The 20767-nt window shown below is 58.4% G+C and overlaps 9 protein-coding genes across 9 annotated transcripts; all 9 read right to left on the minus strand.

The window, feature by feature from the left end:
• Nucleotides 1-1239: 1239 nt before the first annotated feature.
• Nucleotides 1240-2256, minus strand: LMXM_30_3080 (conserved hypothetical protein; the record flags this gene model as incomplete). Its single annotated transcript, XM_003877777.1, has 1 exon — nucleotides 1240-2256. The coding sequence occupies one exon, from the start codon at nucleotides 2254-2256 to the stop codon at nucleotides 1240-1242; it is 1017 nt and encodes a 338-aa protein (XP_003877826.1).
• Nucleotides 2257-2987: 731 nt separating this feature from the next.
• On the minus strand, nucleotides 2988-6230 carry LMXM_30_3090 (metallo-peptidase, Clan ME, Family M16; the record flags this gene model as incomplete). The annotated part of the gene is made up of 1 exon (XM_003877778.1): nucleotides 2988-6230. The coding sequence occupies one exon, from the start codon at nucleotides 6228-6230 to the stop codon at nucleotides 2988-2990; it is 3243 nt and encodes a 1080-aa protein (XP_003877827.1).
• A 1194-nt stretch (nucleotides 6231-7424) lies between these two features.
• On the minus strand, nucleotides 7425-8078 carry LMXM_30_3100 (conserved hypothetical protein; the record flags this gene model as incomplete). The annotated part of the gene is made up of 1 exon (XM_003877779.1): nucleotides 7425-8078. One exon carries the CDS (start codon nucleotides 8076-8078, stop codon nucleotides 7425-7427), a length of 654 nt encoding a protein of 217 aa, XP_003877828.1.
• A 459-nt stretch (nucleotides 8079-8537) lies between these two features.
• On the minus strand, nucleotides 8538-9104 carry LMXM_30_3105 (conserved hypothetical protein; the record flags this gene model as incomplete). Its single annotated transcript, XM_003877780.1, has 1 exon — nucleotides 8538-9104. The coding sequence occupies one exon, from the start codon at nucleotides 9102-9104 to the stop codon at nucleotides 8538-8540; it is 567 nt and encodes a 188-aa protein (XP_003877829.1).
• A 1156-nt stretch (nucleotides 9105-10260) lies between these two features.
• LMXM_30_3110 (conserved hypothetical protein) lies at nucleotides 10261-12801 on the minus strand (the record flags this gene model as incomplete). Its single annotated transcript, XM_003877781.1, has 1 exon — nucleotides 10261-12801. The coding sequence occupies one exon, from the start codon at nucleotides 12799-12801 to the stop codon at nucleotides 10261-10263; it is 2541 nt and encodes an 846-aa protein (XP_003877830.1).
• A 924-nt stretch (nucleotides 12802-13725) lies between these two features.
• Nucleotides 13726-15474, minus strand: LMXM_30_3120 (phosphatidylethanolaminen-methyltransferase-lik e protein; the record flags this gene model as incomplete). The annotated part of the gene is made up of 1 exon (XM_003877782.1): nucleotides 13726-15474. One exon carries the CDS (start codon nucleotides 15472-15474, stop codon nucleotides 13726-13728), a length of 1749 nt encoding a protein of 582 aa, XP_003877831.1.
• A 789-nt stretch (nucleotides 15475-16263) lies between these two features.
• On the minus strand, nucleotides 16264-18327 carry LMXM_30_3130 (methylcrotonoyl-coa carboxylase biotinylated subunitprotein-like protein; the record flags this gene model as incomplete). Its single annotated transcript, XM_003877783.1, has 1 exon — nucleotides 16264-18327. One exon carries the CDS (start codon nucleotides 18325-18327, stop codon nucleotides 16264-16266), a length of 2064 nt encoding a protein of 687 aa, XP_003877832.1.
• A 565-nt stretch (nucleotides 18328-18892) lies between these two features.
• On the minus strand, nucleotides 18893-20050 carry LMXM_30_3140 (conserved hypothetical protein; the record flags this gene model as incomplete). The annotated part of the gene is made up of 1 exon (XM_003877784.1): nucleotides 18893-20050. One exon carries the CDS (start codon nucleotides 20048-20050, stop codon nucleotides 18893-18895), a length of 1158 nt encoding a protein of 385 aa, XP_003877833.1.
• Nucleotides 20051-20399: 349 nt separating this feature from the next.
• LMXM_30_3145 (putative dynein-associated protein) lies at nucleotides 20400-20759 on the minus strand (the record flags this gene model as incomplete). Its single annotated transcript, XM_003877785.1, has 1 exon — nucleotides 20400-20759. The coding sequence occupies one exon, from the start codon at nucleotides 20757-20759 to the stop codon at nucleotides 20400-20402; it is 360 nt and encodes a 119-aa protein (XP_003877834.1).
• Between the last annotated feature and the right edge of the window lie 8 nt (nucleotides 20760-20767).

Raw genomic sequence — 20767 nt, forward strand, 5'->3', positions numbered from 1 at the left:
CCTGTGCTGTCGCGAGCGGTCACTCCAGATCTTCGAAGAAGTTTAGACGAAGAAGACATCGTCGCTCACATAAGAGAGAAGCGGTGACAAGTGCGTCTCCATGAGTCGGTCAGGGCGTGTCACGAAAGCGTAACACCGCGTGATCGGCGACGCGCTCGTCGATAATAATCAACAAGGAGGGGGAGGTTCCCCTTGTGTCGGCGAGATATCCGCTGCCGCATGGAAAAGGCAACGCACGCAGATGAGGAGTAGCTTCTAGCTTTGCTGCACGCAAACGCACGCTGACGTACCCAACATGTATACCAAACAATACAACTCGCTCCACTGTGCTTTCAGGAAGCCACAGTCGTCCTTCTTGCGGATTTCGCTGCGTGGCAGACGTGCTCTTCGTCCATAGATCCCTCTCTGAATCGCTGTACATGAAACAACACGATTCTGGTAAGCCCTCCTCCATTTCTGGGTGCACAACACCTTTACTGAATGATTCTGCTAGACCGTGAGTGCGGCATACATACTGATGCTGAGCTTGTCGCGCGTGTTCCCATCATCCCAGAGCGCCAACCTCCTCCATCGCCACACAAAGGAGAATGTGCTGCGAATCGAATGCAGCGGAGGTGGCCTCAAGGGCGTCTAAGAACGCTGCCGTCACGGAGATAGCATCGTATGTGATGAAAGCAGTCCTCGGCGACGGAACAGGGGCTGGCAAAGCAAACGGAATAGCGAGTCCCCGCGATGTCAGTAGGGCAGAGGGGTTGGAGTTCCAAGGCGGAAAGCGGCGCCCCCTCCCCTGCCGGCGTCACTGATCACACCTGGACTGGAGGGCACTGCGTTTCAATGTTCGATAGTGCCAGATGCATGTGATTCGAGCAACGAAGACGGGAGAATGACTGGGTATAACAGCGCGCAAAGAAAGATAGGGGGCACCTCATAATACGCAGCCGCGAGAAGGTGACACGACCTAGCGCAGGCCTTTCGGCAAAAATAAACCCTTATCAGGCTCCTCCTAAAAATCCCTCGCTAGCGTACTCCGAAGCGATGAAAACCGGTGCTTGTGACCCGGTTGCTATCAATACGCTTCATTCAGGTGATGCAACAAGATGCACTTGTACAAGCATAGGTGTGATCTTCGTGTTTCCCATGTCCTCGCCCGCGCAGCCCGAAACCAGGCGAGCCATCGCATACGTGACGTACGTACACGTCTACTCTATTCAGTGAGTGAGAACAAAGAGACCAGCATGGCTACGTTGGCACAATGGTCACCTGAGAGCTTCGGGCGGCAATGGAGCTAAAGGCATACTGGCGCCCTGCCGGCAAGCGCTCCATCGCTACGCAGTACTCTCCATTCACAATCCAGCGAACAATGCGCTCATCGGCGTCAAAGATGATCCGTATGATCGCGCCAGCCGGGAACGGGAGCCCCGTCTCGACCACCCGTGGTTCACCAAGGTAGAAGGACAGCTTTCCGTCGTTCCAATAGAACGCACCGTTGTTGCCGTCATGCGGCGGCGTGGCCAGGTCCTCCGAGGAGCCGACGTTTGAGCTAATCATCCCGACAGCCACACGATCACACTGGGAAACGCTGAAGTCGATGTGATGCTGGCCCGTGCTGAAGAAGTCGCTCGCAACACCCAGCACGGCATCGGAGATCAGCTTTGAGTTGTGTAGGGGATTGCGAAAGTAGTACTGCGACGACGTGATGTGGAACCGGGAGTTCCACAAGCCTGACAGGCCGTAGTATGCGGCCTCCTCACGGCACGAGTCCATCCAGTCCTCTGGAATCGCGTTCTTGTATCCACGTAGAAGGTTGAGCAGCATGCCGAAGAGCCGCGCGTTTCTTTCCGGGATTGAAACGACAGCGTTAGTCATCCTCTCGTCACTGCCATCACGAGAGCGCTTGCGTCCACGGGCACTCGCGTCTGCAGTCCCCGTAGCAGATGACGTACTACAGAAGTGCTGCCTTGCAAGGGAAAACAGCAGCGAGCCAGGGTCCTTCTCCAACAGCGCGCGCGACACAGCGAAGTCCTTGCCGCCGACGCAAAAGCAAACTACAGGTGGAACCTGCGGTGGCAGCCTCGACAAGCCCTCGTATCTCCGCTTCAGGCGCGCACAGAGCTCTGCCAGTGAGTCCGATTCGCGCCTGCACCCCACCCCCGAGGGCAGCAGTGGTCGGGAAATGACCGACGACGACCCACCACGAGCCACCGTCGTAGAGAAGGCGTTCGCAACAGCCGCCGGCGGTTCCTCGTCCGAATCCATGCCATAAATCAGTAGGCACCCAATGCAAACACCAACGATCGACTGAAGCCCAATACAGCTGCCGCCCTTGCGACTCACAGGTACCAGCACCTCAGAGCACAGAAAGCGGAGAGGGTCAGAGGGGAGCAGGAAAAAAACGCAAGCAGAAATCAAAAGAAGGTTTGCGTTGTGCAGCGCGACTTTGGCTAGCTCGCTTTACCGATTTGAGACTAAAAAGCGGGGCAGGTGTTGCCGTCACGCCAGCGATCACGAGCTCCACACACTGAAGAGACGGACGCTGTAGAGGAAGGCGTGAAGGTCAAGCGCATATCGGAGAACGAGAAGAATCGACAGCCACAGAGGGAGACTTCAACATAAAGAGCCGTGCTTGGTTCGCTGATATGGAGACTGCCCTGTCAAGGTCACTGCCCGGCGAGGGACAAGCAGTGTAGCACGGGTCCGAGATGCGACCCCGCCCATGCATTCGGCACGAAGCGTCTGTATGGCCCTTTGCGGGATCCTCTCGAATCATTCGAGGCTTTTCTTCGCTTACGGTGATTTGAATCGGGAGAGGGGTGCTCTCTTGTGAAACAGCCGCGAAGGAGATAAGAGACGTCGACGAACAGCGGCGCACGACATCCACACACAGATGCGAAATGAATAGAAATCGAAATACGGCCGTTTAGGGTGGGGAGGGGGCAGCAAAACCGATACTATCGCTGTTCTCACATACATCACAGGCCTTTACGCCGTCAATAGGTGTTGCACTTGAGAACGGAAAGCCCGTGCTGATAGTCGAGGGCAGAAGCATAAGAGGTAATCTCGACACAGCTGCCGCCATCCAAAAAGGTAGGCAGCGTCAGCGTCTCAGTGTCCTCGGATGCGTCGTCTGACGCATCGTCGCTGTCCTCCTGCCTCGACCGCACGCGAGGCAGAGGAACGCGACGGTTGCCTGGCTCAGCGAACACATCGGTGGCAGCGGTGCGAGCGTTATTGATGCACAGCGCCAACGCACGAGAGTCACTGCGGCTGTTGAGGACGAACTTGCGGAGGTGCGACTTTACATCCTCCGCAGTGATGGTCAAGAGGGCGGCAATCGTCCGCTGGCGACTTTCAAACTTCGACAGACTGAGATACTCACCCTCAAGACGCTGGACATCGCCCTCGACAGAGTCGGGCATCTTCTCCAGAGCCGCAATCAGACCCCTCTTCACCTTCTCGACCTCCTCAGCAGAGCATAACGTGTCCAGCCGCGCCTCCACGGCAGAGAAGAAGGCGACGATGCGGGAGAGCAGGTAGACGCAGTCCACATCCTTCAGCGCACTCTGCACCACAAAGAGGGTGTGCGCTGTGCAGTAGTCGACACTTCTTTGGGCAAACACAATGTAGCCCAACGCCTCCCGCGTGCGCAGCACGTTGAAGAAAGAGGAGCTGATGAGCTTCATTGCGGTGTCTGTGAGTGCCATTACACGCGGAGTGGCCTCGCCGATGATGACGTCGACGACAACAGCCGCGTTCGGGTCGGCCGGGTTCGATGGTGGCATTGAGAGAACATCGAAGGTGGAGAGCACGCTCTCGTTTGCTTTCCCATCTCCAGCACGCGGGCCGTATGTGTCGCGCACACGCGGAATGGTGTCCTTCAGCGGGATTGGAATGGTTAAGGTTTCGAGGAGGTTCTCCAGCTGACCAACCAGCATTTCGCGCACATCCTGTGTGGAAAGCACGTTCCCCGCAACGAAGCACTCGAGCAGGAGACCGCTCTCCAAGTACTGCTTCACAAAGGTGCAGTAGCCCTCGTACGTGGCAGCAGACTCGCACGCAAGCATCTCGCTAAACAAGTAGTACGTGTGCCGAGTCGCCTTCTTCTGTGTCTCGTGGAGAACCTTGTACGGCTGGCCCATCCCCACGTTCTTGAGCCTCTGCACGCCTGTCTCCAGGTACGTCGCGTACTCCTCCGCAGTACCCTGGAGCACCTCCATGGACAGCCCCTTGCGCACTACGGCGAAGAAAAACTCGTACAGCTTCTGCGACGGCCCCTCCACTGCAAAGCCCAGCCCCGTTTCCGAGAAGATCACCTCGTTAGTGAGCGACGCTAGCGTTGCGTAGTAGGCCATCTCCGTGATCGCGTTGGACAGTATGCCGTGCATGACGCGCGTGTACAGCCGGTTCAGCGGGCTCGCGGACGCAACGGGTGAGAGAACGTTGCACCGCAGCGCCATTTTGAAGGTGCTGTGGTGGCCCGCATCCCTCCTGACGTATGTCACGGCGTGCGGGGAGGCGATCTCGTCCACCGCCTCCGCAGCGGCCGGTGGGTAAATTGTGAAGTCTGTGGCAATGAACGGATTCGTGGACGGTAACGCCAGCTCCGGCGGATACGGGCCGCTGATGAGACTCTGCCACCGCGCCACGTCTTCCTCCGGTATCCTGACCGTCTGGTACAGCGCCTTGTGGAAGCGCGAGACCATGCTGACCGGCACCTGCGCGAAGGCCGGGAGCGAGAGAAACAGCTCCTCAGCCGACGCGTTACTCTCCCCCGCTTGCTCCGCCTCCTCTGCGGACTCCCCCTCGGAACCCTGGCTGTCCTCGTCATCCTCCGCGTCGTGCTGCTTTCCATGGCTCTCCACGAGGTTTCCCTCCGCTGGCGTGGCGCCGGTGACTGCATCACTCGGCATATCTCCCCACTGCATGAACGTCACGCAGTTCTGCGGTGTCAGCTGACGCACATAGGTCAGAACCGCCTCCATATCGTCCTCGAGCACCACGCTGCCGCCGATCCAGCAGTGCTCCAGGTCGGTAGCGTTGGCGTTCTGTGCGAGCGTGACGCAGTGGTTCGCCGGCGCGCCAGCGTCAACGCTCTCAAAGAAGAGGCGCTCCTCGGCCTTCATCCCCTTGTACACCTCAGCATCCACGCCATGCGCAATCGACTGGCCAATGCCCTGGTAGAGCAGGTCCACTACCTTCAGCGCGTTCCGGAACCCCTCTACTGTGAGTGTGACAGAGGCTTCCAGGACTTCAAAGTCATCGTCCACACGGTGGGCGCCGGCCACCATGCCTGTCGCCCAATTGCGCTTCTTCAGCACCCCGAGCACGGAGGTGTCGCACTCATGCCCGAGGAGGTGGGCAATGTACGCCGACGGCGTTGTGCGCCACGCCGACGACGGCGACCGCACCGCCCACATCAGCCGCAGCTCACGCATCTTCCGCACCGTGCGCACGTTGGTCCAGGAGCCGAGCGCGGCACTGGTGAACAGATGCTCGCCGGCCTCGAGAAAAGAAAAGCGCGGAACGGCTCCCTGCTTCATCCGCGCGAGCGGCCCCTCGATGAGGCCTAGCACCTCGTCAGCTGGTCGCGTGCTCACCACCACAATCGTCGCCCCATCCGCCAAGTAGTAGCGGGAGTGGAACGTTTTGAGCGACTCGCGCACGTCGATTCCCCGCCGCTGCGGCTCGTCCCGCAGGGTGGTGAGGTTGCCATTGCCGTAGCGGCTGCGTGGGTGCTTCGGGTTGCAGAAGTCACGGATCAGCTCGTCGAGACGCCAGTAGTCGTTATTGTGGTTCTTCTCGTCCTCGCTGTGCACCGCGTTCACCTCCCGGGCCACCGCGCCGGGACTGAAGCTGGGAGCCGCGAAGAACTCCACAAACCGCTCTAGCGCCCCCTCAAGGCTGCCATCGCTGACGCTGAAGTAGTACACCGTATCGCAACCCTCGGTGAAGGCGTTGGTGAGGCCGCTCGCTTTAGACACAAAACTGTCGAACTCGTCCTCCTTGGGGAACTTCTCTGTTCCCATGAAAAGCATGTGTTCGCAGAAGTGCGCCAGTCCAGGCAGCTCCACAGGGTCGTTCAGCTGGCCTGCACGGATGCACATGGCCGCCGCCGGCATTTTCGCGTTCGCATCCTGCACGACGACGCATTTGACGCCGTTGCTCAGGACATAGCCAGAGTACTTCGCGCGGATTACCGCCGGTGTGATTATGTGCTGGGCGACGCTTGTCATTGCCGCTTATCCCGCTGGGTGGGTGCAGGTGAGGCACGACGAGCCTGTGGTTTGTGTCAACGTGGAAAACGAACGGCAAGAGAAGCGCGGATGTGAAAGGCAAAGCGTGGAGGATAAGATGGACTGGGAAAGCGCGACGGCAGTTGCGATGGAAATTGAGTGAGTGAGTAGAAATGAGGAAGAGGCAGCATCACATAACTGAGAGAGATCGAGAGACGGTCCGAGAGAGGCTTTAAGGCCTCCACGAGCCGCAACCTTGCCTTCCACTATCCCCCATCAAGCCCTTGTATGTGCAACAGTGGGGGGTGGGGAAGCTAAGCAGGCCATTGTGGAAAAGGCAGCTGTCAGGATTCAAAGAAGGAGCTTGTCGTTGTATCATCTATTCCCCTGGGCCTCAGGTGGACAGTGAAAGCGGTTTTTTGTTGTTGTTTCTGTGAGGACGTTCTGCTTCTGCACTGCAATCCAGTCCCTGACGACGAGAGACAGCTCAGCGTCGCATAGAGTTCCAGTCTCCCCCCTCCCCTACTATCCCCCCTGCCAATGCAGAACAACCTCAGGTGGTGGCAGGGTCAAGCACATACGATTTGAGGAGATCAGAGTGCTGTCTCGCTGCTCATGTCGGCGATCAGGTCCTGGATGGTGTTGCGTCGGAACAACCTGTGACGTTGTACATTTTTTTACCATACATGTGATGGGCAGAGTGTCGACATGATTTCAACGTACTCCATCGGACCCTCGTACTGCTCACTGGTGGGGGAGATCCTACGCCACCACCAAGAGACGCACCATATGGCTACCGGCACAATGGGTGCGGCTGAGAGGCGGCCTGCGAGGCAGATGGTCAGTAAAGCTTGAGGTAGATACCATGCTCTCAGATAACCGAGCCAGCGCATCGCTGTAACGCGGGCGTTTAGCGCTGCTTGGTATTACGCGATGGGGCCTATGACAAACTGGGGGCTTGAGTGGACTTCCGCTCATTACTTATGGCAGACAGAAAACGTTGGAAAAAGAAATCTCCACCGTACTCGCCTGCACAGCTTCGCAGAGGCGTCTGTGCTTCACAAGCGCTTTGTCACGACAGACACGCACCGAGACCAATAGCGAGTTGCGGTGTCCGACACCAAAGAAACGGCTGTTGCGTTGGACAAGAGGGCATCCGGGCATTTGGACGAAATTCATACGTGAGCAGTACGGTCACCTGTAAGACAATGGGTCCTTCATGGGGGTGCTCGCACCCTTTTCGACCCACTTGTACTCCACCTCCTCATCCGCGTGAACGGAGCCGTTGCTGCAGCCATTTGCAGCATCAGCGAGGGACTGTTCAAACGGCGTCTCCTGGTTGGCGACGGCTCCAAGAGACATAGACCCGTCCGATCGCTCTTGATCTAGTACGATCTCGTGGCGCCCGCCGTTCCTTGCGGACGGGAGAAGGAAGAACAGCGAAACGCGAACAAATATAAAGAGAAAACAGCCAATCATGAAAAAGCGCACGTATTTCTCGGTGTCGCCGGAGACATAGCCATCCGTCGTCGAGCCCGGCTGCTCGTAGACGTACATGCGCATCTTGGGATCCCTCCAGTCTCCATTGCTCTGCTCTTCCGCCTTCTGTTGCTGCTGAGCGCTATGCTTCCATTTTCCGTCCTTAACAGCCTCGTACGCCTCGTTCACCGCCGCAAATCGTGCTGCGTTACCCTCTGCCCCGCTGTCTGGGTGGAACCTTAGTGCCAAACGGTGATACGCCTTCTTGATTTCGTCTTTGCTGGCGTCCGGCTTTACGCCTAGAATCTTGTACGGGTCGAACGGGCCGGCGCCTGCCGCACCCAGCAAGCGCCGTGAGAGGCGGAGCATGCTTGCTAACCGGTGCGTGCTCTACTGCCCGTGAACGCACACCTGCGCACAGCAAAAACAAAAGCGTGGACCAGTTCTGGTGGTGTGCGTGGTTGTGTCACAGTCACCCCTGAGGAGGCGAGAAGTGATCGTGCAGGGGACCAACAAAAAAGAGGGAAGAGAAGAGCAGTGAGGCGCACGCAGGAGAAAGAGGGACACTGGAGAAGTGCGGCACCAGAAGCAGCAACGGGCACCGGAAGGGGGTCACGAAGAGTGAAAAACACTACCCGATTCGCAGCGGTCCAAAAGGCAGCGCGAAGCAACCACCTCCGCTGCAAGTGGCGAACGCGGTGAAAGCGCCGGCTAACCTTGACAGGCAGCGTGGTGTACGACTCAGCTGCGGGAAGGTGTAGTGCGCTGATCCAAGAGAACAATGAAATTGCCTCACGCGAACAGTTCATGTGTTTTCTTCGTGGTTCGTCATGTACGCGCGGTATCGAAATTTCCTCCAGCACGCGGTACAAGCAGTGGCGCAAAAGGGAAGTAGTCCGACATGGCGCGCAGAAAGACGCTGATCACGTCACCTTGCTCACCATCGTATCGCCTGCAACGAAGCAGGTTTTCTGTGTCGCAGGGATGCACAAGCCACATGTACTGACCCAGCTCCTGGTTCCATGAGAAGCTCACGAGCGGTCGATGCACAGCTCCCGTCACATCGGCCGGTTCCACAGTCGACTGTGCGTTTACAAACGTGAGATTTGGCACCGCCATCCGCAGACCCTCGAGGCTCATGACGGAAGAGTTGTAGAAGCCCAACTGTGGGACGGCGAAGTCGGCGTTGAAAAGGACGCACACTGTGATGAGAACCACGCTTGCGGACCCCTCAAATGAGCTACACACATTGTATGTCGCCTCCAGCCACTCCACAGGTCCCCCCAAATGGTCGCGCTTCGATCGGAGCTCCCACGGTGAGTCTGCACACCGTTGGCGCGCGAACTGTGCGAAGCTTGCTCGTGTGCAGTGCACCGCAGCAGTGTCCGTTTTCATTGTCTGGTGAGGGGGAGAAGCAGGAAGACCCGCCGCACCCAATCGAGAGCGCTGAGGGGCGACCTCTGTGAGTTGAAGCCATTTAGCACGTGAAGATTTAGGGAGATGAGAGACTGACTAGGGCGGAGGCGAAGGCAATATGTCAACCACATAGCGCACCACACGACATCGGCACACGAGGACCGCCTCAGAGCAGTGCATGCCGCAGGCTGCCAAACAGAGAGGGGCATCGTTGCTACCCGAGATGAACACATGCGGTAAGGCAGGGAGGCGATATGGTCCACAGACTCGTGCTTTTCATGGCGCGGCTGCAGCAGGACTATTCACGTGTGCTCTGTACTGACCCCCTTACCACCACAGATTACCAAAGCAGAAGCGACCACACACACACACGCCACTGAGAATGCCAACAACGATAACGTCGATAGGTGATCAGCATTGGATTGCCGCCCACCGAGAAGTTCCCCGTACAACACAAACGGCCAAAAATCACCTGAAGCATCACGGTGCGTGCGCGGAAGTAGGTGATGTAATGCGGCTGCGCCTCTTTCAAGTGCAGTGGCGGCAGGAAAAGATCTACGGTATAGCGAAAAAATATATATAGAAACGACATAGTACACGATGATGGAGATAAACAAGAGGGGAAAATATCTAACGTTACGGCTTGAGTAAGGGTGACGGGGGAGAGGCGGCTTAGAAGGCAACTCACAAAAAGAGAAAGAGCATCGCCATACGTGAAAGAGGGAGGGACAGTGCGTGTGCTCACTGGATTGCGTGTTCGTGTGCCAGAGGAAATACGTGCACACACAACTAAAGGAAGGAGCTAGGGAGATAGCAACCATCCGTTGAGTCGGCATGACCGAGCCCACGTGCTGCGAAAGGACATGCTTCGCACCCCTCTCCTACCCCCCTCCCCGCACACACACACACACACACACCACTGCAGGGGAAAGCGGGACTACAGTAGACTTGGAAGAAGGGAGCTCCGCCGATGGGCCTATCAGCGCTTAGGAAGGACGCTGCTGTCCTCTACTACACAAGAGCCGCGCCATCAAGAAGGAAAACTGCAAAGCCAGACAGAGACTTCGGCCCACACGCTCCCCCCCTTGTTCTCTGCGCTCAGCACCAACGCAAAGCCGAGAGAAAGCAGACTGCACTAGCAGCACCCGCCCTTCGCCTTCCGGGTCCTGCCTGTGGCTCCTGCACCGCTTGAGGAGACATTCGCCTCCGCCACCTGCGCTGCAGATTTGGCGTCAGTCCCTGGCGCAGCACATAGCTTTTGAAGCCCCTCTGCGCGCCTCTCAGCGGCCTCTCGAGCCGCACGCTCCTCTGTCAGATGCCGCTCCAGCTCCTTGATGCGCTCCTCGAGTGCGCTCGTGCTCTCATCAGCAGTCGCTGAGATCGGCTCCGAGCGTGCCGTTTCATAGTTCCTCAGCGCTGAAGTGTACGACTGAGGCTCTTCCTTTCGTCGTTGCTCAATCTCCGCCCGCTGCACCGAAACCTGCAGCTCCGCCTCACAGCGAGCGGCCTCTGAGTGTCTGTGGGCCACAACGAGATCATCGTACTTCCTTTCCGCCTCCGCGCGCTCCCTCTCCAAGGCGTCCAACCGCTGCAGCATCGCCCTCTCTTTGGCCTCTTGCTCCACCGCGGCACCACGCTCGGATGGGCCCGGAAACGCCTTCCACGAATCACGCATGGAGGTGGCGGCGGTCGCTTTGGGTGCCTTACGCGCCTGCTCCGCCTCTGCGACCGCCTTACTTTCTTGGTCCTTGCTCCTATGGAGGTCCGCCTGCAGCCGCGTCACGTGTGCCTCCAGTTCGCGAATGCGCTGGTCGCTTGCCGCCTTCTCCTCCGCCTGCCGCTGATCAGACGCGAGGTCTTGTGGGATCCGCCTCCGCACAGAGCGCGGCGTGCGAGAGTGCGGGGTTGGTGTTGCCGTCCGCGGGGTGAACTCCTCATCACTTTGAAGCAGCTGCTGCTGCATGCGATGCTGCTGCTGCAGGCGCTCGCACCACGCCTTGAGTGAGGCGATCTCGCGGGCTGCGTTCTGCTGGCACGCAACGGTGTCCCGTCGTGCTGCGTCGCATTGCTCCTGCGAGATGTGCAGTTCCCTTCGCAGCTGGTCCACCTCCCTCCGTGGAACCCGGTCGTCTGCGCTAACGGCTTGCGATGCGAGCTGCTCAAACTGGGCCCGCGCAGTGCTTTCATCTTCGAGATCCCTCTTCACCTTCTGCATCTCACGCTTCAGTGCGGTCTTCTCAGCCGCGTCCCTGTTCCGTGCCCTACGCATCTCTTCCAGCTTCTTCTCCGCCTCAGCTAGCTTTTTGCGATCCAACACGGCCTCTTGCATTTGTAGTGCTGGAACGCTTGACGCCGCCAGCGCCCTCTGCGCCTCCTTCTCTGCCTTCTCGCGCGCCGCTTGCTCCTTCGCTAGGGCATCTCTCGCCTCCACCGCGGCAGCCTCAGCACTCTCGCGCGCCTGGCGCTCCTTTACGAGGTCAGCCTGCGCCTTGCGGGCGTCGTCGGCGACGGCCTTCAGTTTCCGCATGTTATCTGCCACCTGTTTCGGGTCGGGCGCACTCGCGGCAGCCACCTTCGCCTCGAGCACCTTTGCTTGCTCCCGCAGCGCCGCCAGCTCGGTCTCAGCCCTGCTTCGCACTGCCTGCTCCTTCTCCAGTGCATCCCTATACGCCCTCAGCTCTTCCTGAAACGGAGATGCGCGCTGCTTCTCGTCCTTGGCGGCGGCCGTCTGCGATGCCTGCTGTGCCGCCAGCTCGTCGTTGCGTTTCCTCAGACTGGTGAGCTCCTTCTCCTTTCGTGTAGCCTCCCGCACAGCCTGTGCCGTTGCAGCTTCCGCCTTCTTCCTCTCTGCCTCAGAGGCTGCGAGTTGCTCCCGCACCTCGGCTAATTCCTTCGAGAGTTTCTCGTTGGCCTCCTTGCTGGCTGCGGCGGCAGCTTTCTCTTTCTGCGAATTCTCTTGCTCCCGTGCCAGATCGTCTTCGGCGCGCCTCTGGTATCGTTGGGCTCGCGTGGCGGAAGCCCTGGCTTCCTCTAGCTCCGTCATCAGCTGCTTGCACTTTGCTGTCAAGTCCTCTTCACGCTGCTGGCTCTCAATGCAGACGCGCCGCGTGCGCTCTGCCACTGTCATGACCTCTACCATCACCGAGGTCTCTTGCTCAGCAGCGAGTCGAATACCATCCACCTGCACCTCGCCCTTGAGACGCGCCAACACAGCATCTTCCTCCCCGCGCTGCACATCCGCCGTGATGTGGCGGCGCCGCAACGTATCCTCGGTTGCCCGAAGGTGGAACCGGTCAGCGGGGCTGTTTTCGCGCGTAGCCTCGTCCGCCTCCCTCTGCAGCAGCTCCACGATCTCCTGCTCTGTCATGTACTTCAGACGCTCCGCACGCTCACGATCGCGGAACTCGACCCAGAAGTCGTGTTCCTCGCGCAGCAGCTTCGACCGCTCCGCACGCTCCCGCTCCTCCTGCATGTACCGAATGACGCGCTGCTTTCGCAGGAACTCATCGAGCGACTGCACTTCATCGCGTACGCTGGAGCGCCGGCTGAGGCGACTGCTAAAGCGCGAGCTCGCCAGGCTGTCGTGGCGGCTGCGGTTAAAGGGATGGTCGGTGCGGGAGTGATCCGGCGTGTCGGCCCCCAACTCCACGCTGATTTCTTCACGAGGCAGTGACATCGGAACACCACCACCACCGCTGTAGTGGCGAGGCTAGAAAGCGAGCAGGTGTCCTCTGCCAGCGCAGGCTCTGCAACGTCTTCGTCGACGACGTGCAATTCTAAGAATGGCAAGTAGCGGTTGGCGTCAGGCGCACAGTATGTGGGAGAGAAGGACGCCAAAATCACGGACCAAGACGGAAGCGGAAAGAGAGATAGAAACCAGCATGATCGTGTCAGTCCTAGGCATCCAGTAACGAAGGAGATTCACATCACAAGCCCTTTCCCCATGCCGGCATGCCTGCTTTGCATCAGAAACCGAGGAGGCACGCATGCCGGTCTCCTGTGCGGCACGATGGGTGGCGCTTGTCACTGCTATCTGTCTATCCAGCTCCCTCGTTGTCGTTTGACAGAAGAAAACCAATGAAAGCCCACAGAAGGAAAGGGGTGAAAAGCGAGAGAGACGGCGGAGCGGTGTCGCCATTGCACGTTGAAGAGCCTGCGCGATTCCACTTCATTTCGTTGTCTGCTGTGCCACCCATTTCATCATCACCCCCTCCTCGCTGGCGCTGCCAGAAGAAGACGTCACATCACAGAGAAATAAACGGCAACAGTGCGAGAAAACGGCACGCAGAACAAAAAAAGACAAGACAAACCGCTGTAGCGGCCGCCGTCCCTTCGCCCACACCCTACCGTACATATGTAGCTGATCAATGGTGGGCACCAACAGAGGCACAAGCACTCGCATTCCACCCTCCCCTGTGCACTACACGCTCCGATGGCGCGACGGCGACACAAACAGTGGGTGTGGTCAGTCACCATCGTTGTTCAGCTCGGATTCTCGCAGGCCCTGCACACCACTGCCCCATCAAAAACAAATCACTGAAGAGAGGCACACATGTCTGCCAGAGCAGCAACCTCCGCAAAGGCCGAAGGGATCCCGCGCTCACTGTTTCTTGCGACAGTCCAGTTTTGCCTTTATGGCGCGCATCTTCTTGTCGTACTCCGCCTTCGACACCTTCATGCGCCGCACAAACTCCGCTTGCATCCCGCCAGCCTCGCGAACTTGGTCACCGTAGCGCTTGCGCATGTGTGGTTCCTCAACGACAGCCTCAAAGATCTTCGCAGCCGCGTGGGACATCATAGCCACCACCAGCACCACCGGGCTGCCGGACAACAGCGCGATGCCGTAGTAGGCTGACATTCCGAGCGACGAGTCAGGGTTGTTTAGATAGCGGTAGATGCCGCTGTAGTTCAGCTTCGCCGGAACGTTCTCGATGAAGAAGTCACCGTAGAAGTAGCCGTAGTCACCAATGGCCTCGTATATGCTCCAGCTCACGTACGCGTTGATGCCGACAAGAAGCGTGCCGACGATCAACACGAAGCATCGTGCCTCGCCACTGCCGAAAAGCGGCATCGCCCAGGTGAAGTACTTGACGGCGCAGAGGCAGTAGGACAGGTTTGTGATTGTGACACTCGCGTTGTAGATGCGCTTCCAGTTGTTGAAGGCGCCCTGTGGCGAGGCGTAGTTTCGGGAGAACCACTTCTCGCACGACTCCCGCTTCAGCAGGTAGCCGAGAAAGCCGTTGTGGAAGAGTCTCCAGGCCATCACGTGAACCGCGTAGACCCACGCTGGGAGGGGCAGCAGCAGCGTCGCCAGCAGATAGATGATCGTCAAGGCTAGAAGGAGGTCACTGGCGCGGAAAATGTTGAAGTGCATGAGCACCACAAGCTCATTGCGCTCCAGGTAGGCCTCACCGCCGTTCCCGTACAGCACCGCATGCCGCTGCTGCTCCTCCGGCGTCGGTGACGACAGTACGTTATAGGTGCGGTCAATGTGCGGGTTCTCCACAAACGCCAAGAACGCCAGCTGGCACAGGTGCCCAAAGACGCTCATGTAGAAGAGTGTGTAGGACTTGGTCATGACTGGCACGCCATACATGAAGGCGTAGCCGACCGTATACATCGGGTGTGGGAACATCTGGAAGATGCCGTCGAAGGTGAGGTTTTTGTCGAGGAGAAAGAAAAAGTCGCCCCAGTACCAGGCGAAGTCGCCAATGACGCGGTGCGCGTCGAACTTGCTCCAGAGTGCAAACGCGATGGAGGCGCAGCCAAATACGAAGCAGGCAATGTCCACGGGCGATCTGAGGCTCATCTTCTCCCAGCAGACAACCGAAAGCACCCAGTACGAGACAAGGTCGTTGGCGAGAATGACGTTTTCAATCTGGCGGAACAGCATCCAGGCGTTGAACTCGTCCGGAAAACTGGACACCTTGTACTCCGTGTTGTCCTGGAAGACAACGGACGCCTCCAGAAGACGTCGAGTCACCGGGTAGTCGCTGACAATGCGACGGTAGAACTTAAGGAAAGAGCCGTACCGCGAGTGGTAGTGCAGAATGGCGCCGATCCCAATGTTGTACGCGAGCCGCCAGAAGGCAAACTGAGCGCAGAAGAACCACAAAGACAGCCCGTGGGTGAAGTAGAGCAGCCCCGTCATCCCAACAGCGAACCAGGACGCGATCCAGATGAGTGTCGCCGGACTCCGCCACGACTTGGGTGTCAAGAGTGCGTCCACCACTGACATGGTGTCCGGAACGCGGAACCGGGTGCCGTCATGCAGGAGACCGTAGCTCTCCCTATCCTCGGAGGAGGTGAGGGAAAACTTTTCGTTTCCGGACGCGCTTTCGACAGACATCTTTCCCGTCTCTTTCTGTGTCGGTCTCGTCGGCCAATGCTACCAAAAGCAATGAGTGATGGAGTGAGTGGAAAGCCGTGAACGACTGCAAAGGTTTCTCGTCGATGAAAGCCAACGCTGACGCAGAGGCTGCGACTCGAGCGTCGATCGAGCCAAGCCGCTTCGGAGGAGCGAGCAGTACGAGGAGAGTGCCCCTGAGAACTGAGGGGGGTTTCGATAGAAGGGGCGCGAAAGAAGTGTGCAACCACTCGTTTCGCTAAGGAGAGCGCTCTCACCCACCATGCCAACGTCAACGGAAAAAAAAGGGTTATCAGGAGATGGAAAACAAGAAGTGGTAGCATAAAGGGTGTAAGTCACAACGCCTAAAGAGCGTGCTTCGCGGCACGCACTTCTCAACCGAGCAAGGTGCCATACCCACCCGCAACGGGGCTCTCGACCTGTACCAGAGTAAAGGATTCCTACCACTCAGCCCTGGAACAGTGCCGATGAAAGTCAGAAACTCCACCACCAATATCTGTTTGCACCCTGTGAATCTTGCAAGGATGTGTGCTAGCGATCTGCGCCAATCCAAGCCATTCTCTACGCCACGCGTGCCGAGGTGTAAACAATGCACATGAGGGTACCCGCCCTGCTCACACATCAGGCGTACAGTGATTCCAGCAAAATCGAAACGGGGGTGGGTGGAGAGAAAGGAGTGAAGAGCGGCACAGAAAGAAAAACACAAAAACGCCCTCACGCAGGCCCCCTCACGAACGTCCGGGGCGATACAGGGGGTGGAGATTCTCTGCATCACTCCTTTTGCGCGACGGTAGCAAGCACGTGGTCGCTGCCGACCACCTCCCCCTCTTTCACAAGAAAAGACACCTGGCCGTCCTGCAGCGCCTTGACGGGGTGCTCCATCTTCATCGCCTCCACGATCAGGAGAACCTGGCCCTTCCCAACGAGGTCGCCGCTATTCACGAGAAACTTGGACACCTTGCCGGGCATCGGGCTCACAATCTTCGCGGAGGTACCACCTGCCATTGATGCATCTCCAAAGCCGTCTGTCAGTGGCAGTAGGCGAATCTGGTGCAGCCCAAAGCTGCCAATGATTGTCACATCGCCTTCCGTTGCGACGGCCAACACCGTGTGGCGCATGCCATTCTCGAAGAGGAAGGTAAAATCGTTCACGATGCTCCTCTGATCACGGTGCTTCGAGGTCACAGGGCCAGAGCCCACCGCAAACGATCCCTCATGATCCCACACACTGAAGAAGATCTTGTGATAGTTTGCACCCTCCGTGTGCAGGCGCACCGGTACCGGGCGGTTGTCAATGTAGAAGTGAACGGTGGCATTGGTGTCGCCGTTGAGGCGGAACGCGCCGCGCCAATTATCGCAGCGGTTCAGCAGCCAAGCGGTGGCGGCCATGGCGGCCACCTCCGGCGTTACCGCTGGAGCGTTGAGCAGCTCCTTTTCGTGTTCACTGATGAAGTTGGTGGTCACGCCACCGCGCGCAAACTCCGGTGCCTCGCAGCACCGCTTAAGGAACTCGATGTTCGTGTTGATGCCCGCCACCTTGTACTCGCCCAGCGCCTGCCGCAGCCCTTTTAACGCATCTTCACGATCGCGGCCCCAGGAAATGACCTTGGCCAGCATGGGATCGTAGTGGATGAGTACGTTGTCGCCCTCGCAAAACCCAGTGTCCAGTCGGGTGCGCGTCGCCCCGCGCACCCCCTGGAACGGCTCCCGGATGAACGTTAAAGGACCGCTCTCGGGCAGAAACCCCCGCTCCGGCGACTCCGCGTACACGCGCGCCTCGATACAGGAGCCGACCAGCGCTACGTCCTCCTGCGAAAATGTGAGCGGCTTGCCCATGGCTGTCTTTATCTGCAGCTTGACCAAGTCCAGAGGTGCACCTTTGATACGGCACACCTCCTCCGTCACGGGGTGCTCCACCTGTAGCCGCGTGTTCATCTCCATGAAGTAAAAATCGCCAGTGCTCGTGTCGAAGATGAACTCCACCGTGCCCGCGCCCACGTAGCCAACCGCCTTCGCAGCCTGCAACGCTACCTCGCCAATGCGCTGTCGCATCTCCATTGACAGGTGGGGTGCCGGGGCCTCCTCGAGGACCTTCTGGTACCGGCGCTGCACGCTGCAATCCCGCTCGAAGAAGAAAACCCCTCTACCGTGCTTATCGAAAAAAATCTGACACTCTATGTGTCGCGGGCGCTTCACGTAGCGCTCTAAAATGACGCGGTCGTCCTTGAAAAAGTTGACCGCTTCACGCTTCGCGCTCGCCAGCATAAACGCAAAGTCTTCGAGCCGCTCCACAATCTTCATGCCCTTGCCGCCGCCACCCGAGACCGCCTTGATGAGAATGGGAAACCCCACCTTGTTTGCCTCCTCCGCGAGGAAGGAGACATTCTGATTCTCACCGTAGTAGCCCGGCACAACAGGCACGCCGGCGGCCTCCATGATGCGCTTGCTCTCACTCTTCGACCCCATCAACGAGATAGCAGACGCGGGTGGACCGATGAACTCGATGCCGGAGCGCGTGACAGCGTCAGCGAAGTCCGCATTCTCGGAAAGAAATCCATACCCGGGGTGAATTGCGTCAACGTTCAGCTGCTTCGCCACGCTAATGATATGGTCACCGCGCAGATACGAGCTCGCCGCAGGTGGGGGACCAATACAGACCGCCTCGTCCGCCTCTACGACGTGCTTCGCGTTCCGCTCTGCCTCGCAGAACAGCGCTACAGTGCGGATGTGCATCTCACGACATGTGCGGAAAACGCGGCAAGCGATCTCACCTCGATTTGCCACCAGCAGTTTCTCGACCTTCCGCTGGCCGCAGAAATCTGTGCGACGCAGCATTAAGGCGGGCAACGCAAAATAAAACGAGTAGAGATTGAAGGTACGCCAAGTGAAAAAGGAAAATGACAGAGCAGATATGAGGCTGACACGTTGGTGAGCGTGTGTGTGCGTGGTTCTCAGCATCGAAAAACCGAAAAGCGCAGCGGGTGGGACGAGGAGACGACACGGTGTGAAGCAGCTCACAAGAGCGGGCGAAGGAAAGAGAGAAGTGGAGGGCATATTTGTTTGCGCGCGCAGCACAGCACACACGCGCGTGCACGTGAGCAAAGAGCCATGAGCGCTGTCAACACGTCATCCCGGGATGAGGAAGAGGCAAACAAACAAACTTTCTCGGCTAAAACACCTAGCTAGAGGAGCTAAGACGGGCATGCCACGTTCTTTTTCTGGCGCAGCCTCCTCCCAGCACGGCACGCACTTGAGAAAAACTGAGACATGCACCAGCTTTTCGTACAACCCATCCAGAGCTCCTACAACCAGAAATCAAGACACCCGTCAACGGCACCACTGCGCGTCTCTGCAAGGGAAGCACCAAGACGGTTTTCCAATACATGTTCGCCCGTGAAATTCAGGAGCCGACGCGGCGCATCGCCCGCGCTGTTGGCTCGCGCTCCAGCAGAGGATGAACGGCGAGGAAGTGCTCTGCGTCCTGCAAATCGCGCTGCAAGAGATTAGCCCGCTTCGAGATGGAGTCCTGCTCTGCCCCACGTAGCAGAGAGGCGACGTCGCCACGGTGGTACTTCTTTCCATAAAAAAGACGGCACACCACCGAAGCCTCCTCAATCATGCACCGGGCGTTGTCCCCCCTCCACTCAAATGGGTCTATGGGAAGGAGGCCGTCGCCTAACAACCCGACACGAAAGCGCACAGCCTCGTCCTTGATGGCGGGTGTGGTACTTGGTAGAGCGCAGACAGAGCGGCTCCGCTGCTGCGACTTTTGAATCATAGTTTTCAGCACCTCATGCATGTCATCCAGGCTTGCATCGAGCGACGAGTGCGTTGTGGCGCTGCGGACGAGTCGCCAAGCGCACTCGCCAGTACTGCTGCGCCAGCAGTGCAAGGCGATGCCATTTCCCACCACAATTGACACATCGGACTGCTGGTCGAACAAGACGCTCGTGTCGCGGCGCTCGAGCCTGTACACGCCACGCTCCACGTCAAAGAGCACTGCCATTCTGTTTGGGTCTCGCGCAACTAGCATCTCGGCGAAGGGGGTGCCCTTTGCCATGGTGATGATGGCCTCCACGTTAGTGCTGAGACCGTAGTCCTTGCGCAAGCACCAGGTGTCACTGCCGTCGTTGTTGGCGTCAGCGCTGTGCGCCTCGGTCTCCCAGTCAATGGTGCCGCCAAACCGCAGAAACTCTGTGCGAAGGGTGCGCAGCAAGACGCCCTCTGTACACTGGTACGCCGATTCGCCGATCGCACAGCCAGGAAAAGATGACCCCTCACGAAGAGGTGTGAGGTCAGAGGATAGAAAGCGCCACCCGCGAGCGGGACGCAGTACCGAGAGCAGTTTTCTCTCGGTGCACCCCAAATCCGTCAGCAGCTTCACGGTTTGATCCGTCAACACGCAGCGCCGCATCTCTGCGCGCTCGTACGACGGGCTTCGCCGCCGTTCGACGATCGTCACATTCGATTCTCGCCACCGCATGCCAATGCCCATGGCATACGTCCCGACGCAGCTTCCGACAAGGACGACATGACCCCACGGCTTGACAGCGTACATGAGCGCCACTGACTTACCAAGAGAGGGAGAGAGCAGAGAAGGAGAGAGTTACCGTGTGGCTTGTTGTTCTTCACGAGAGGGACGAGGAGACCCTCGTCGCACTCGTAGGCGGTGGCTTTTCCACCAAGGCGCTAGTGAGCCAGGTGAACAAGAAAGAAGGGAGTCACCGACACCGCGGACGAGGACAACAGCGTGTGTTGACGTCGCACGTACGGAAAACACCACCGAAGGCGCTCGAGGATGGTCAGCTGCTCTTCAGCGTAAAATTCAAAGCGTTGGTTTGACTGCTTCTGTGGGCTCTATGTACATGAACTTGACGGCGAGCGCGCCAATATCATCATGTGTCACCTCAGGCGCACCGCCCTTTGACAGTTTGAACGACCACCATCATGTACTCTTTGTTCGCGTCCGGTGCGACGAGAATGTCGACAGTGTCGCAGCTAATTCGCAGAAATGTCATCTCGTCCTTCCAGTCAATGGTTCGAACGGTGGAGGTGGTGAGGTCGATGAACCCCTTCAACGTGTCAGCGTAGCGATGCGCCTCTCTGGAGCTCCCACGAAAGCCTGCAAAACTAAGCAGCCTCCCCTTCTGCGGCTCCATGATAAAGTAGCCCAGCACTCCTTTGTGGTGAGCAATGCGGTTCAGTGTGTCCTCCACATTCTGAAGGTGGGCCTCCCGCTCCGCTGCCGAGGGGTTGGCCTTGTTCATCGAGCTCT

Source organism: Leishmania mexicana, chromosome 30 (genome assembly GCF_000234665.1).
Source record: "Leishmania mexicana MHOM/GT/2001/U1103 complete genome, chromosome 30".
Classification (NCBI taxonomy): Eukaryota; Euglenozoa; class Kinetoplastea; order Trypanosomatida; family Trypanosomatidae; genus Leishmania; species Leishmania mexicana.